This window comes from Spermophilus citellus, assembly GCF_964194105.1.
Source record: "Spermophilus citellus genome assembly, chromosome: 4".
Classification (NCBI taxonomy): Eukaryota; Metazoa; Chordata; class Mammalia; order Rodentia; family Sciuridae; genus Spermophilus; species Spermophilus citellus.
This window is the reverse complement of record NC_138185.1, coordinates 165,103,699-165,120,056: the sequence shown is the minus strand read 5'-3', so window position 1 is coordinate 165,120,056 and position 16,358 is coordinate 165,103,699. Positions and strand designations below refer to the sequence as shown.

Genomic DNA, 16,358 nt, shown 5'->3' with positions numbered 1-16,358 from the left:
ATTGTAAGCTAGTATCATCAATTTCCACAGTTCCAGCTACTTAGTGCAAGTCAAAGCAGCCCAAAGGATAATACAGGGGAGCTGGAAGGAAGGCAGAAGCTCCAGCCAGGAGGAAAGAATTGAACACCATCTATGCCTTTGTTCCAACAGTAAATAAAGTCTTCTCTTCTCCCTGCCCTAAAACCTCTACCTACTGCAGGACAGAAAGTGACCTAAGATAAGTCTTCTGCTCTCTAGAGACCTGGCCAAATGCAAATACCTATAGCTACTCCCCATTTGAGGACACCTTTCCTTTTTACACTGGATTCTTTGTCAGTTATCAGCAAAGCCCTGGTGAAATCTACTCTTGAGGGAGAGTATAGGTGAGAAGGCAAATATTTCAGTGAGCTCTCTGTGGGATATACCTCCATATCTTTCCAGTGACCAAGATCCTAAGATGGAAGCAGAAAATAAAAAAATTGTCAATTTCTCAGCCTCCTGCCCTGTGGCCTAGGGAGTTGACTTTCAGGTTTTTGTTTTTTGGGTTTTTTTTCCAGTTCTTCTTATATATTGGCATCAGACCACCATAAGGTGAAAGGTCATAAAACCAAATTGTCTAGACTCAGAATCAAATGAAAACCCATACTGATTTGCAGAATTCCCTGCTGCTCTCGGAGTGAGAGACAGTACAGTGGAAATTGCTTTTCATTATCACTGCTGTATGGGAGAGTCCTAGGCATTTAGAATTACATACTCTCTGCATGGTCAAGATGACAACTGCATTTTTTTAAAAATAAAGGACAGGATTTGAAATAGAAGACTGTATTCTTGGCAAACAAAACAGACATCAGAAGTGATATTAAAAGCTCTGAACAATCTGTGGTAGAGAAAAAAGGAAAGATAAATAGTAAACATGGTTGCCCTAGAGTGGAGTAAGTCCTGGAGTCTACGAAACCGGCTTCTGAGAGCAGCAGTGAGCAGCTTCTTCAGGGCTGTTGGGCCTGACCTGGACACTGGAAGTCTCAGGAGGGGAAGGAAAACACTACCCTCCAATAACTGGGCCTATTTGTTCCTCCTCTTCCCACATGTAGGGGCACCCAGACAAATACCCCAGCTGCTTCCTAATTACTCACAGAGCTATTATACTCTTTTCTGTTTGTGCCTGGAGTGTACGAGCGGGGTTAAATGACTCTCAGGCTGACCCTGGTGGCCAATATAGGAGAAAGTTCCACTCCAGCTTCTCTCATCAGCAGCAACAGGAAAAACACCCTCAAGGTATTGCATCACTCAAAGTTGGCCTTCCTGGATCTCACAGACCCATCTGTAGCTGTTTAATGGGAAGTCTCAGATTCCTGCCGACAATGGCCAGAGAATGATGCAATTCCAGCTGATGGCAGGCCTTCTCTGTGCTCTAGGAATGAGCCTGGGTTGGAATGGACATCTGAGTGAAAACCAGAGCACTAGGACCTTTTTGGAAGAACTTCCTTGGTGTGTGTCCTGCCTGGGTACACTCATGTGTTGGGATCTCCAGCCTTCACTGGAACTCGGGGACCAGGAGATGCTCTCCCAGGAAAACCCATGGAAGGAGCAGAATAAACAAGCTCTCTTGTTCTCTATCTCAATGTAGTGAAGATAGGCATTGATCCATTACTTCTTTAGAATTCTAAATGGAAGATATCAGGAAGAATCAATTGCTGTTTATATGGTGTGCAGATTCTGGGTCCACATGTCTTCAGTGGCTATGAATATGAGATGATAGATCCCAGGCCTGAGTTGCATTCCTAGAGATTCCTAGAAAAAATAAGTCACAACTCCCTTCCACCACACATACACATACTCCTTCCACCAATCATGGAAGGGTGTTTCCAGACTTATCTGACAAGCACCAAGTAGTGAGGGGCTTTACTAAGACACTATCAGAATAAAAGCATGGTATAAGTTTTTTTTTTTTTGGAGGAATGTTGAAGTCTAAAAGAGTTAGCATAAGTACCATGCTATAAATTCAGATAAATGCTATAAACTCAAGGTTTATAAATTCAGAGACTAGGGACAACTTGTGTTGGTTTTATCTTGGTTCAATGTCCCAGTCCATCTAAGGAACTTTCATTTGTCACCTCCCTTCTCTGACAGTCTCTCTTCTCCAGAATATATGGACTCTGATTTCATCTGCCTTTTCTGGAAAAAAGAAGGCCACCTCCCATAGATGCAGCATCCATGGAAAAGATGGTTGCAAAAATAGATGGTGAAAAACAAAACTTTACTGAACACTATTAGATGCAGGGACTTAATGGACCCAGGTGACACAAAATGATAGGAGTCCATGTCCATGACCCTAACCTCCAGGATATATCTATAAAAAAGACAAACCATTTCAGGAAAACATTCTGAAGGACTTATCTTTTTCACTAACTCATTCTTTTAGGAGAAATAAACGTGGTAGCTCAGATGCACTTCGTGGCCATAGAAATCTATGGGCACTGGAGAGCAGATCATAGTCTGATTGTCAGGTTAGGAATAGATCTCATAAAATCGGGCACCATTGCACTCTTGCACACTACTACCTGGTTCCCTGAGGTCCCTCTCAAGCCATATGGACACACTCACCACTGATGAGCCAGCTCCTCTAGCAGGTTGCAATCCACCTAGTTTCCATGATAACTGGATTCTCACTTCTTCTTTTCAGACTGGATCACGAGTAACCTACTCAGTCTCTGTTCCTCTCATTTGGTTCCCCCATTCCTCCATCCCTAGCTCTCCAAGGTTGCAGGGGAAGTGTGGGGATAACTCTCTTAACTTCTCGGCAGCCTTTACAGCTGCTCACACCTCTTGCTGCTGCTACTGCTGCGCATGCTCCAAGTGCTGCTTTCTTTGCATGTGTTCCTCAGCTCTCACCTACTAAGCTCATTGCTTTTCTTATGCTGCCAGCCACAACAAAGTCTGGGGATACTTTCAAGATGGGATCTTAATGTTCTTTCCTTTTCTTTCTTCCCTTTGTCTGGTACCTATTTGCAAACAGCGCTCCTGTTATCTCCAGGTAAGAGGTGTCTTTCCCCTCTTTCCCACTTCTTGCCAGTGCCCTTGCTTGGTTTAAGATCAGTGTTCTTTGATTTACTTAATAGGAACTACAGGCTCAAGTTAACCTGACCGGTTCTCCTAAGGAATGGGAGATTTATTTCCCCACATGAAATAATTGTGAGGAAGTAAACAATTCCATGAGTACCATTTCTGTCCGTGCATGTGGCTAGAGGCATAGCTGATCCTCTCTGGGACCAGGAAGAGAAACTTACCAAGGAGATAGTGGATAGTAGATTTGTACACCTGAATTCATCTGTAACTCAGGTTGTTGGGGAAGAGAGGCTGAAAGTCAAACCTGGAACCTCCTAATAAGATTGTAATGAGATTTAAAAGAAAATACTGATCCCAGGGATCCAAGAGGAAATAATCAAAAGTAGCTGTGAGAGCATAAAAAGCATTTTTTATAAATAACCTGAAATTTTACTGAAATTTTCATCACAGATGAAACCTAAATTACTAGAATTTTGATGCATTTGTCATTGACCCTTAAAGTGACATGTGCCGTGAACAACGGGAAGAGGAGTGGGCACAGTGTTCTGGGCTGGACATAGACATTTTAGAGAATTTATTTTGTGGAGATTCTCTTGGAGAATCTAGATTCTGTGTAGGATGTACACCTACTTTGAGAGTGTGCTGGTGTGACTAGAAACTGTTCACAAACATCCGACATTACGAGCAGATAGGAAAGCATTTCCCCATATCTGGCAATGCCATAACTCTTGATGCAGGCAGAATGGGCTCCACAAGAGAGTTCCAATGTATTTTTAAAGAATGTCTTATCTCTCATCCATTCTTTGAACACAGAAAATTTTAAAGTCATTTAAGAGGAAAAGCATCTTACAGAGTTCATAGTCATACTCACCTACCGGCTACACTCTGGGCTTAGGAGGAGGCCATGGACATACTAAGGACATTTGCCTCCTTGGAGCCTAAACAAAAAAAAAAATGTAGGTTATGCTTATACTTTACTTTTATGGGAAAAAAAAAAAACATTGTTCCGGTTTCCTTGGCTTCTTGCAATACCAACAGGACAAGGGCCATACCCATACCCAACAGTATTTTTCATGCTTCTCCTGGGGGATTGATCTCATAACATTGGGTCTTCTCCATTTCATTCATCCTCTTGCATGAGAAGATATTTGGATTCGTCTGTTCCAGATCTTGCCTCTACCTCATACAAATACGCATACAACAAAGATTGGGATTGACCTTAAGTTTCTTTATACTTTTAACACACTTTCAAATATCACTAGAAACTAAAAATTGAGGGGGGGACGGAAATGACACTTTTTCTAGATATTCCAATCCATAGACCTTTAATTTAGAAGGCTTTGATTAGGCTTTAAATTCACTGGGAAACTCAAATTCTTATTCCTGGCAGGATAGACTGAAGTGGATAAAATGCCTGGTGGCATTAGACACAGAAAGTAAATATGTTCATCCCGAGCTACCCACCAAGCTCAAGGGCCTGGGAGTGACAGCCCTGGCTGTATCACCCCACTTCTCAGTAAGGATACTTGCAGAGTATTCACAGCCTTGTCTGGCTTGGCAAGTTCTTTGTGCTTCCAGTACTTGTCCAATCTTCCATCTTATTCATATTCTTTCTCTCCCTTTCTTTTCGTTCCCACCTATCTTTTTTTCCTATTCCTAGAACTGAGAGTTTGGTTAGTCAGTCTGCATATCAGGATCACCTGTCATTTATTCTCTTTACTTGAAGTTCTGAGGAGTTCCATCAACAAGTGATCAGACTCACTATAATCTTTTAAGCTGGAGACTTAACATTCTCTCAAGAAATTAATTTGATCTGAAGTGAAAGCAATGCTTATTACTAAAATAGAAAAAGGCAGGAATTGCTGCCAAACCAAGATGCTAAATCAGAGTTTATATAGAGGCATGTGAATCAATCAATTAACAAATAAATACAGAGTGTCTCATGTGGGGTTGTAGGAGACCTAAAGATAGAGCATTGGTTATTTGTCAAAAAAGATTTTTTGCTGAAAGCTAAATGGAAAAACTGGCTGTCACCACAGGGGTGGACAGGTCAGTAGGTAGATGAATATCATGCCAGATGGATACAGGGATAGATTGATAGCTAGACAAGGGGTTAGACAGGTACATTTCTATGTCACTGGAGAGCTCATTATAGTGGTCTAAAGTTCTTAAGGCACATGTAAAAGTAAGACATAGGGGAACTGGGAGGGAGGGGTGGAACAACACTGTCACTGCTAAGACAGGCATCATGATATGGTGCCAAACCCTGAAAGAAGAGGAAAAAACTATTCCATTCTTTGAAGGAATCTATATGTCTTTTTCTAAGGGCTTTTTTCCAGCGTGACATGTAGACTGATTTCTAGGATTTCTGGCCTTGTGCATAGCCAGAACCCTAGATGCACACAGATATACCTTCAGAATTAACTAACCAGAGAACCAGAATAAATGAATTAAATGTAGTTAGAATGCTAGCAGGTGTCTTCTGACTTAAAAATATATAAAAGGACATACATCCTTGAGAAATACTTGTTTCCAAAAGTGGCCACCAGCACCAGAGGGGGGTTAGGACCATGGACAGCTCCCACGAAGTTTTGGGATTGCTTTTTATATTTGATGCCAGGGACAGTAATAAAACAGCAAGTGCAGAAATCAGAGACTGTGAACATTCATACCATGTCAACCAAAAAAAAAAAGAAAGAAAGAAAGAAAGAAAGAAAGAGAGAAAAGAAAAGGAGAGAAAGAATAAAGAAAAATAAATGTTATATAAAAATACAAGGCTCTCTCTTTAGTAACTTATATTCTTGGTTTATGGTCTTTTTCGAGAATTCTTTTTATTGCAACCTCAAGAACTTGAGCCTTGTCCCTCCCCTTGCTTCATCAATTCCCCAGTGAGAGAGAGAAAAAAAAAGATTTTCCTGGCCTCTGACCCATCTCGTCCTTCAGATTATCCAAGGACTATCGAATTCCCCTGGGAGGTTTACTGTGTGGAATGAAAGCAATTAAGGAGCCGAATAAAAGAATTAATTGCATGTGAGAATGTGGACTTGGGTGGGAAGATGTTTAAATGAGCTTTGAAAGAAACAGGCCGCCAAGAGCGATTTTCTAATCAAAGGGGAATAAAAAGATTCAATCTCTATTTCACTCTAATCCAGAAAACATGTCTTCATGGTGAAGTGGTCTTAAAATGGACTCACCAGATGAAGCAGAAAAAATGTCTAACTGTACGACACGAGAATGGTAAATGAGTCAAGATGCTGAGGGACACAGAGAATGCCTCCAAAGAAAGTAAAGGAAGAACTTTATTTTACTTTATGTTTGAATAAATATTTGTGTTCCAGAAGAAATATGCCTGATTTGTATGGAAACACTGGGGAATCATTCATTGGAACACCATGATATTTGGGGGGAAATCTTACAAGTGTCTCACCATGAGGACAATAGTCTCTTGTACAAAATGTAGACACCCTGGAAACCCCTTTTCTCCTTTCCAGAGGGGAGAGAACCTGCAATGTTGGAAACAGATGTTGATGTGGACCAGCTGTTCCCTTTGGATAATTGTGCCTCCAAGAACTCTTACATGAAGTTAAACAGGCCCAACTGTTCAAAATAGTCAAATGTCAAGAGTTCAACTTTCCTTACTAGCTCCCCACATCACACTGAATGATTTGGGGGACTTTACTTGGTGCTATTTCTCAGAAGGTCTTTGAGTCATGTTGCCCACACAGGTATACAAACAGGACTTCTTATCCAAGCCTACAAGAACCCTCTCCTGGCCCAATGGTCATGAAGTGTTTAGCACGACATAGAAAGAGGCAGTAAAATGCACAAAGTCCCCATTCCCAAGAGCTATTTGTTTTGTACCTATCGCGCATGTCTAATATGCTGAGCTTTAAATTGTCAAGATATGGAAAAGGTTCTAAAGCTTGCTTGATTTTCTTTTTTCTTTTTTTTTTTTTTTTTTTTTTTTTTTGCAGAGGTGACAGACAGGAAGCTGACTATGGAGGAAGAGGAAGCCAAGAGGATAGCAGAGATGGGAAAGCCAATATTGGGTGAACACCCCAAACTAGAGGTCATCATTGAAGAGTCCTATGAGTTCAAGGTCAGGCCATCAGTGAGGTCTAATTCAATAATAGATTAATCAGGATGGGGGCAGAAGACCTGGGGTTCTGCTCCAGTTTCACCACTGAATATGTGAAGTTGAAGCTGAACAAATCACTTACCCACTTCAGGTCTCTCTTTCCCCATTTGTAACCTGAAACAGCAGTGCTGGAAATATTGTGAAAAAAAATACAGAATATGGAATGAACAGCTAGAAAGACGGTAGATGTATCATCACAATTGTTTAATTGTATCTTTAAAACAAAGATACTAAAACTCAGTGGGTGTAGGGCAAGGTTTATTGACATCAGACCCTATTCTCTCCAAATATCCAATGTCAGGAGTCATAACCAAAAAAAAAAAAAAAAAAGGCAAGTAGAAGATTGCTCCAGAGGATTTAAACCAAGGCGGCTGTTCCATCCATAACTTCCAGAACCCCCAGGATGCAGGGCATCTTTCATTCCTCTGAAGCAGCAGGCTCCTCCTTGGTTCTGGGCACTCTAACCTCATGAGTTCAAGTTTTTTCTCTCTCTGACAGACTACAGTGGACAAACTGATCAAGAAGACAAACCTGGCCTTGGTTGTGGGGACCCACTCCTGGAGGGACCAGTTCCTGGAGGCCATCACTGTCAGTGCAGGTAAGAAGAGTCTAAAAATGGCCTTGCTGGGAGAAGCAGACAACCCAGGAGAAGCAAGAGCACGGCACCATCAGTGGCTCACCAGTTGTTTTTTTTTTTTTTTTTTTTTGGGGGGGGGCTACATTCCATCTTCCTAGTCCTGGTGCTCAGTATTCAGCTGCTTCACTGGGTCACTTTGGAAGAGGATGGTGGGGTGACTAAAAAGAGTATGGCTGTGTCTGGCCTCAAATCCTGGTCGTCCTATGTGGACCAGAGCAAGTATCCTCTTTGTCCTCAATGTCCTCATCCCAAAAGGGAACTATCACTACATTTCTCAGAAAAGCAGAAAGGTACAGAGTCATGTACAAAACAAGTACACCACAAATTGTTGTTGTTGTTTTTTTTTTTTGTCATTCCTTCTTCTCATGAACTTGATCTCCCTTTTCTATGAAATGAGGGATGATTCTGATCTCGCAAGATAGGGGTCAGGAGTTTTCAAAATACTTTACATTGACTCTTGAACAAATCTCCTCCTTGGATGACTCCAAACCTCTACTTCAGCATTGACTGACAGATCCCTGTGCAGTGACCCACAGCCCAGCCAGGAGTCCCAGAGGCCTGCAGGTACATTAGAATGGGAATGAACAGAGTCTCCCAACCACCCCACATTGCCTCTCAGCATCACTGAGGCCTCTTTGTACTGCTGAGCACTACTGGCCTTGTCTTTTTTCAGGAGGTTTTGTTGTCATAGCAACTCACAGGGTCACATCCCCAAGGCCCCAGAGCCAGAGCAAAAGTACAGCCAGGAAGAAAGGTTTGCTGCTGCTGCTGCTGCCCTACTTTCACATCGATCCTTCCATTGCCCCCTCTGATGACCTGACAGTGCCCCTCAAGAGACAGTAAACAGAATGTAGTCCACAGAATCTACCCTTCTCCTTTTACCAATGCAGGAACTGAGCTTCAAAAACAATAGATAATGTACCCTAGTTACAGATTTTCTTTATGGCAAAACTGGAATTGGAACCCGGTTCCTGATTGCTGTTCTTTAGAAACTCAGCTTCTACCCATTATGCCCAAATGTGACGAGCTGATCTTGACCAGGAACTGAGAGACAACAGCACATCTCTTCTGAGATGCTGAATGGGCAACTCTGCTCAAGTTTCCTGGCAAGGACAATCGGGGCCCATCCCCGCTCTGTCCCATGGGGTACTTGGAAAAGGGTACTGGCTCTCTGGTAAACCTGCATGATCTGGAATGACAGCCATCTGAGGATGGATAATGACCAGATGTACGATGTTTATCAGAGAAGCCGGTCCAGATAATCCAAAGGGAGCCTCATTGGCATCCAGTGAAGAGTGAGCACAGAGTGCATTTTCTTTTCTGGGCCTCGGAGTCAAATACAGCCTGCTCCATCCTCCCTTCCTCCTCTTCCATGACCTTGCTCTTCTCGTGTTCTCCCACCCTGTCAACCTCTTTGTCTCTTCTCTTCCTTGTTCCCTTGCTCTTTCTCCCAATCTCATTTTGTGCCTGCATCCAAATTGACAACCAATTGACCAAATTTCCTGGCTGTTTTCCAATGTCCACACCCTGTTTGGGTCACCAGATGCCCAGAGAGAGCTGTAGACCCCCTCTGGTCAATGATGCCTGCAATGTGGAATGGACTTGATTTTCCATGAATGAGGATCTGATCTCACTCACTGTCCTTTCTGGGACCTGCTTATCTTGTCTCCAGCAGGGGATGAGGATGAGGATGAGTCAGGGGAGGAGAGGCTGCCATCCTGCTTTGACTACGTCATGCATTTCCTGACGGTCTTCTGGAAGGTGCTGTTTGCCTGTGTGCCCCCCACGGAGTACTGCCACGGCTGGGCCTGCTTCGTGGTCTCCATCCTCATCATCGGCATGCTCACCGCCATCATCGGGGACCTGGCCTCCCACTTCGGCTGCACAATTGGTCTCAAGGATTCAGTCACAGCTGTTGTTTTTGTGGCATTTGGTACCTCTGTGCCAGGTGAGAGAGAGGGGCTTGAGTCTGCAAAGGGGAATGGCCTGGTTCACATGATCCCTGTGCTCTGCCTCATCTTCTTTGGCATCTCAGATCTGAGTGTAACAGAACCTCTGTGCTTACAATGCACAAAAGTCAATCAAGGGGATGAATGACAATATTAATAAGGATGTCTAACATTTATGGAGCACTTTTGATGTGACAGGCACTATGGATGCTAAAAAGTCTACCTCCCTGCCATGCTTACCAAGACCTTATTAAATAGGGAAAGTTATTATCCCCACATAACAAATGAGAAAACTGAGGTCCATGGAGCTTAAGCTACCTGCCCAAAGTAAGTGGCCCAAATTTCTTAATCTCTCTATTACATTAACAGGGCACATAAACAATGTCATTCAAAGAAGGTAGACACTGTTCTTCCATTTACCCCTGGCAGTCTCTGAGAGACGAAAGATCAACCTGCCTGAAAATGTCACAACAGAAATGTCCACAAGCATTCTTGGTCTCTTCTATTTGTAAGGACACCTGTGAATACAAAGTGTCCCCTAGCAGGACAGGCAAAGAAAGCTTAGTGAGCTTTGCCCTTTCATATGATGAATTGCATAGTATTTATTTCCTTCTAAATACTCAAAGACTAACGGGAGTAGGTGTCACTAATTCATTTATTAGACAAATATTTACTGAGCTCCTATTACGCCTGATACAGTAGAGTGCTAGTTGCTGGGGCTGTTAGGAGAGACTACAGATGTTGTTTTAGTCAGCTTTTTTTGCTGCGGTAACAAAAAGATCTGACCAGCACAATTGTAGAGGAGGAAATGTTGATCTGGGTGCTCATGGTTTCAGAGGTCTCAGTTCGTAGACAGCTGACTCCATTCCTTGGGGCTCAAGATGAGGCAGAACAACATGGCAAGAGAGTATAACAGAGGGAAGTGGCTCTCGAAATGATCAGAAAGCAGAGAGAGAGAGAGGCTCCACTCGCCCGTACAAATATATACCCCAAAGCCACGCCCCTGATGCCCCACCTCCTCCAGCCATCACTTAGTTAATCCCATCAGGGATCAATTCACTGATTAGTTTAAGGCTCTCACAACTTAACATCTCCTCCTAACATCCCCAACCTCCACCAACCCTCTCACATTGTCTCACATGTGATCTTTTGGGGGACATATCACGTATGTGATAATACCAGATGTGTTTCCTTTCCCAACCCAAGTTTATAATCCAGGTAAAGGAGAAAGACTACATTCAAATGCTGTGATTAAAATTATCTCAATGAGTGATATAAAGAGAAAGATATAAACCAGGGAGACTTGGGCTAGGCTGGGGTCAGGGATGGCTTCCAAGGGAAATCATATGGAAGCTGGGCCTGAGTGAGAAGCAGGAATTAACTAATGCAGCCTTATACAATTAATCAAAAGCCTTATACAATTTGGTTGGGACCTCCAGGGCATCTGAACCCTGAACTCCTCCCAGCTTCAACTGCCCCAAGGAGAAGCAGAGGATATCCTTCTATTTGAGGGGTGAGGCTAAATCTCACTGGGCAGGAATCTGCTGGCTGAACCAAGGGAAGCCCTCTCTGAACCAAGAAAATTTACCCTCCTGGAGAGTAACTAAATCTATGTCACACTTTAGGAAAACCTTTTCTTCAAACCTCAGCACAGACTGTGGGATTATTAGTGATGCAAGAGGTTTGGTTATCATGGAAATAAACTGAGTGATAAGAAATTAGAGCCAGGCACAGTGGTGCACATCTATAATCCCAGAGGCTCAGGAGGGGAAGGCAAGAGGATCGCAAGTTCAAAGCCGGCCTCAGCAACTTAGCAAGGTCCTAGGCAACTTAGCAAGAACCTGTCTCAAAATAAAAAATAAAGAAAAGGGCTGGGGATGTGGCTCAGTGGTTAAGCACCTCTGGGTTCAATTCTTGGCACCAAAAAGAGAAAGAAAAAGAAAGAAAGGAAGAAAGGAAGGAAGGAAGGAAGGAAGAAAGAAAGAAAGAAAGAAAGAAAGAAAGAAAGAAAGAAAGAAAGAAAGAAAGAGGAGAGGGAGGGAGGGAGGAAGGAAGGAAGAAATTAGATGGATGATACAGGCAAGATTTAGTATATGAGATGCCCTGTGATCACTGTTCTCCAGGCATTGAGAGACCCAAGCCATCAGAGGAAAAAGAGCAGATATGGGGAAAAGAATAGATATGGGAATAAATAATAGAGGATTGAGTGCAAGGTCACGGGCAAGAAAGGGCAAGAGGTTTTCTCCAGGAGATCTGAGAAAACTGGCAATGTTGAGGCAAGTCCGGAGAAACCAGCCAGGGAGGTGTCTTGAGGTATTTCCAAGTCCTGGCAATTGTCCAAAAAATAACTAACAGCACTTGGAGCATTGGGAAGTTGATGCTATGGTCCACATCTGATTTCACAGCTGGCTGGTGCTCTTTGGTTGAAGGTCAATGGTAGGAACCTTACATGAAAGTCAAGTTTCTTGCTAACTTCCTTTGTGACCTTGGGTAGATCCTTGACCCTTATTTTCCTTACCTACAAAATAAAAGTAATGGGCTAGATGTCCCTGGCGATCCTCCCTGGGCCTACAACCTGTGCCAAGATCCAAAGTCAAATATCCTTCAAGTCTTTGTGATCCATATACTAACAGCAAAGAGAGAATCCCGTCTTCCTTGAGTCCACCGCTCACCCTGCTTGTCCTTGGTGCCTGAAAATCAATGCCCCCCCCCCCCCCCCCCCCCGAGCCTATAGACATTGCTCAGACAATTACAATCAGGCATCCACGTTAAGCAGTTTCCCAGGATGTCAAAGTTCCCTGGGAAGACATTCCAAAATGGTGAACTCTCCTTAATGAAAAAGTAATCAAAACAGAACAATGAATCCTTTTGGTGAATATCAGGACTGGGTGGCTCTTAGTAATCTTTCAGGACTAGGAGGCCCAAATCAGCAGTGGGACCTGCCCAAGGCCACACAGCTCATTAACGGACAGAACTGGCCGTGGCCCCTTAGCTCCTGCTGCCAGGGTGCCCTGGGGCATACTTGAAGAAAGGCCCTCCACATCTCAGACTCCCACCAGCTCCCGTTTGTCTGTGTCCTTTTCCAGATACATTTGCCAGCAAAGCCGCCGCCCTCCAGGACGTGTACGCAGACGCCTCCATCGGCAACGTTACTGGCAGCAACGCCGTCAATGTCTTCCTGGGTATTGGCCTGGCCTGGTCCGTGGCCGCCATCTACTGGGCCCTGCAGGGACAGGAGTTCCACGTGTCCGCAGGCACACTGGCCTTCTCCGTCACCCTTTTCACCATCTTTGCATTTGTCTGCATCAGTGTGCTCTTGTACCGACGGAGGCCCCACCTGGGTGGGGAGCTCGGTGGCCCCCGCGGCTGCAAGCTGGCCACGACGTGGCTCTTTGTGAGCCTGTGGCTCCTCTACATACTCTTTGCCACACTGGAGGCCTACTGCTATATCAAGGGGTTCTGAGCGCCAGAACCAGGCCTCCGGCAGGGCAGGCCAAGGACTTTCTTCCAAGAGAAGGGCACTTTCCCAACAGTGACCTTCCCAGGCTGAGCAGCCCTGCGGAGGCAGCATCAGGGCCGAGCCCCAGGAACCTCACCTGACCTAGGCCCTGGCCACACTCTGAAAGGGCCAAGTCTTCATCAGATGGAACGGAGGAGACACCCACTTTCCAAAGTATTTCATTAAATACAAACCAACAACAGCAACAGATCCACCTCTGTCTTCTCACTCCTACTCCTGTCCCTGACCCAACAAAGGGCAGACCCTGTGTCCTTCTAGTCCACCTTCGGATTATTCCTTTGCCTCGAGTTTCTTTGAGGACAGGGTTTCTCCTGTCTCTCCACTGGGATATGTCACGATTCTCCCATCCAGCTGGTGAGGCGCGAACATGAACCAAACCACGTGGCTGGTCTGGGTTCTCTTTTCATCCCAATCATTATGGTGGTTGTTTTCATTTCTCCCATCGGGCTTTGCTGGTTGTTTTGTCTTTGTCGTTTCTTTCTGAAGTTAGTGACAAAGTGCCGTGAAAGAATCCCAGGTCCAAGACGACAGATGGAGGCATGAATTTTCAGAAACGCACCTCCCACTTTCACAGGGTCACAGAGGTCCAGCAAGGTCCTGTCTCCCATCTCTTTTTTTTCCCTCTGTGTTGTTTGGAGGACTGGGTGGCGTTTGAGCGGAAATGAGCTCTCACACCAACGTGGAAAGCGGGTGGAGCTTTATTTGCTTGCGTTGAAATCAAATCCAAACCCAAAAGCAATTGTCCTCTTCCCTGTTCACGTCTCTCCAGTTCTATATTTCACTGTGTCCGTGTCTGTATGTGGATCCTCCTGCAAGAAAACCCACCGAGGGGGTGATGGGACAAAAATAGAAATCGTACTTAATGACAAAGGGCAGCTGAGGAGACAAAAGGGGCCTTCTGGAACATCTCTGACTTTATATCTGAAGCAGGAGAGAAGAGGTGTCCGATCAATGAGATCTTTAAAGAAAAAGACGATATTTAAAATGTCAGCCTTCTGAGAAATGTGGGCTACACCAGCCCCTCACCTCCTAATGTGCCATACATAGAGAGCTGCCTAGATTTCTTCAAGTGATGCAAGTTTGAGGGTTATAAGACAGCAAGGGGCTCCTTCCACCTCTCCTGGCCCTCGAGCCACATTTGAAAATTTTTGCACAGGATGGGAACTGGAATTCCTCATTTCTCCCATGTTCCTGCTTGTTTTTAAAACCTCATGAAGCTTTTTTTTTCCAGCCTGTGAGGTATTTCTTGCCCTCCTAAGAGAGTCTCAGTCTCTCTAATCCCTTGGAGCCTGGGATGGTAGAAAAAGAGATGGACATGCCCCAAGGAACTTTTCCTGATGACTTTTGGGAGGACCTGGCTTTACAAACACACACACACCAGTGAACACACAGACATCACCACAGAACTGCCCACGGATCTTTAGGCTTTCTGCATTGACATAAATACATTTTCTAAAGGGGGAGGGATAAATTAAAAAAAAAAACACCTGTTTAATTTTAAACACTTTTTTTAAGAAAAAAAATAACTAAAAAAGAAACAGTGCTCATGTCATAAGCTATGTTGACAGTTGCCAGTGGAAATGTTGGGTTGGTTTTAAAAAAAAAAATAAAAGCTCTACTTATATCTCTACATATAGCTCGCTTCTCCCTGTGTTTCTTCAGCAAATGGTCCAGGGGTCACCCTGGGTTTCTTCTGAAGCGGGTGCAACTGAGGTGAGGTGAAAGTGTCATTTTCCGTCACAGTCAGGTGCCAATGTGCCAGACACGGTACTTTTTTAAGCACAAAAATTTTAGGGAAATGCCAGCTGTCACAGCCTGGACTTTAAGAAGCTGGAGGACATATGGACGGAGAGCTGTGGAGATAGAGGGGAGGGTACAGCGGGGGAGGATCCCAGTTAGGAAACCAGGGCCCCATATTGATTTCCAAGACACACATACTCCGCATTCATGCACTCACTATTCATTCAACCAAAAGCACTTTGGATGCCCTCCACATGTTGAGATATGTTCTGGTGACGCAAAGAAGAGTAAGAGATCTGACCACAAGAAACTCACAGTCTAGAGGGCGAAGCAAAAGTCCTTTTAATAAAGACTGTTTGGGTTAAAAGCAGCAGAAACCCATTAAAATAAGTTCAGAGAAATGGAGGAGGGCATGGGAAGGCCAGGTAGGGTGATCCTGTAGAACTCAAAGCAGGAGCACAGCCAGGCCTCAGGGGCCTGAAAGCCCTCCGGAACCTAGACAACTGACCCCCACAACAAAAAACACTACAAGGTCTCTCCCCTCCTTGTTTCCTTGTTTTTTAGGCCCCTCCTTTTCCTCCACCTCACAAAGAGCTTCCTGGTTTGCTTGTCTGACACAGGGTCCAGCACAGTCACCAGCCCTGATGGCATTTCATGACCTCACTCCCAGCTTCACTCCCACAGCTAACTGAACATCCCCTTTTCTCATCTGAGCCCAAATTCTCAATTAAGAGAACACAGCTCATTCCCAGAAGTCCATTTCCGGAAGGCAGACCTCTTTGTAGGAGGCTGCGGTGGCGGTCCGGGCCCCTGTGGAGTGACTGTTGTGCATCCGATTTTCATTCCTGGTCCAAATGATTCAGGTAAGGAAAGGAGGGTGGGGGTCCCTATTGCCCCTTCCAAAAGCTGCAGGATGGGAAAGAGCTTATGAAGCCCGGGAACACCAAGGTACAAAGGAAAAATGGCTGTAAGAGGGGCCCAGCCGGAGTCCTGTGGGAACACACTGGAAAGAAACACTAACTCAGCCCAGAGGAGCCGGGAAAGGCCTCCCAGAGAGCGTGACCTTTAGGAAGGATCTTGAAGGAAGAAAAAATAGTGAGTCACTCCTGTGAGAGGGCTTGGTATTGACGGACAGACACAAAAGGAACAGCGTGCTCACAGGCACAGGCTGAAACAGAATAGGGTGTGGTCACAGAGTGGCAAGAGCTGCTGGGGGTGGAGGAAAGGCAGGTGGGTCCTGGCTGTGGCCCCTGGGTATGTCTGAGAAAGTTTTAGGCCCAGGAGTGGTCATGAATTGGTGACGAAGGCTCTTCTCTAACTTCTTTCTCT

At 44.6% G+C, this 16,358-nt stretch overlaps 1 protein-coding gene across 11 annotated transcripts in view; it reads left to right on the top strand.

Moving 5' to 3' along the window:
- SLC8A3 (solute carrier family 8 member A3) overlaps nt 1–14,919 on the top strand; it is a 135,030-nt gene extending 120,111 nt beyond the window's left edge. For 5 of the 11 annotated variants that reach the window (XM_081293482.1, XM_081293485.1, XM_081293479.1 and 2 more), the window contains 5 exons: nt 2,996–3,013; nt 7,020–7,144; nt 7,682–7,781; nt 9,493–9,768; nt 12,856–14,919. In XM_081293482.1, coding sequence (XP_081149608.1) covers nt 2,996–3,013; nt 7,020–7,144; nt 7,682–7,781; nt 9,493–9,768; nt 12,856–13,232 — 896 coding nt within the window. In that variant the 3' untranslated portion in view covers nt 13,233–14,919. The remainder of the gene's footprint in view (nt 1–2,995; nt 3,014–7,019; nt 7,145–7,681; nt 7,782–9,492; nt 9,769–12,855) is intronic. The other 6 variants (XM_081293487.1, XM_081293486.1, XM_081293481.1 and 3 more) reach the window with 3 other exon arrangements.
- The last annotated feature ends 1,439 nt before the right edge of the window (nt 14,920–16,358 follow it).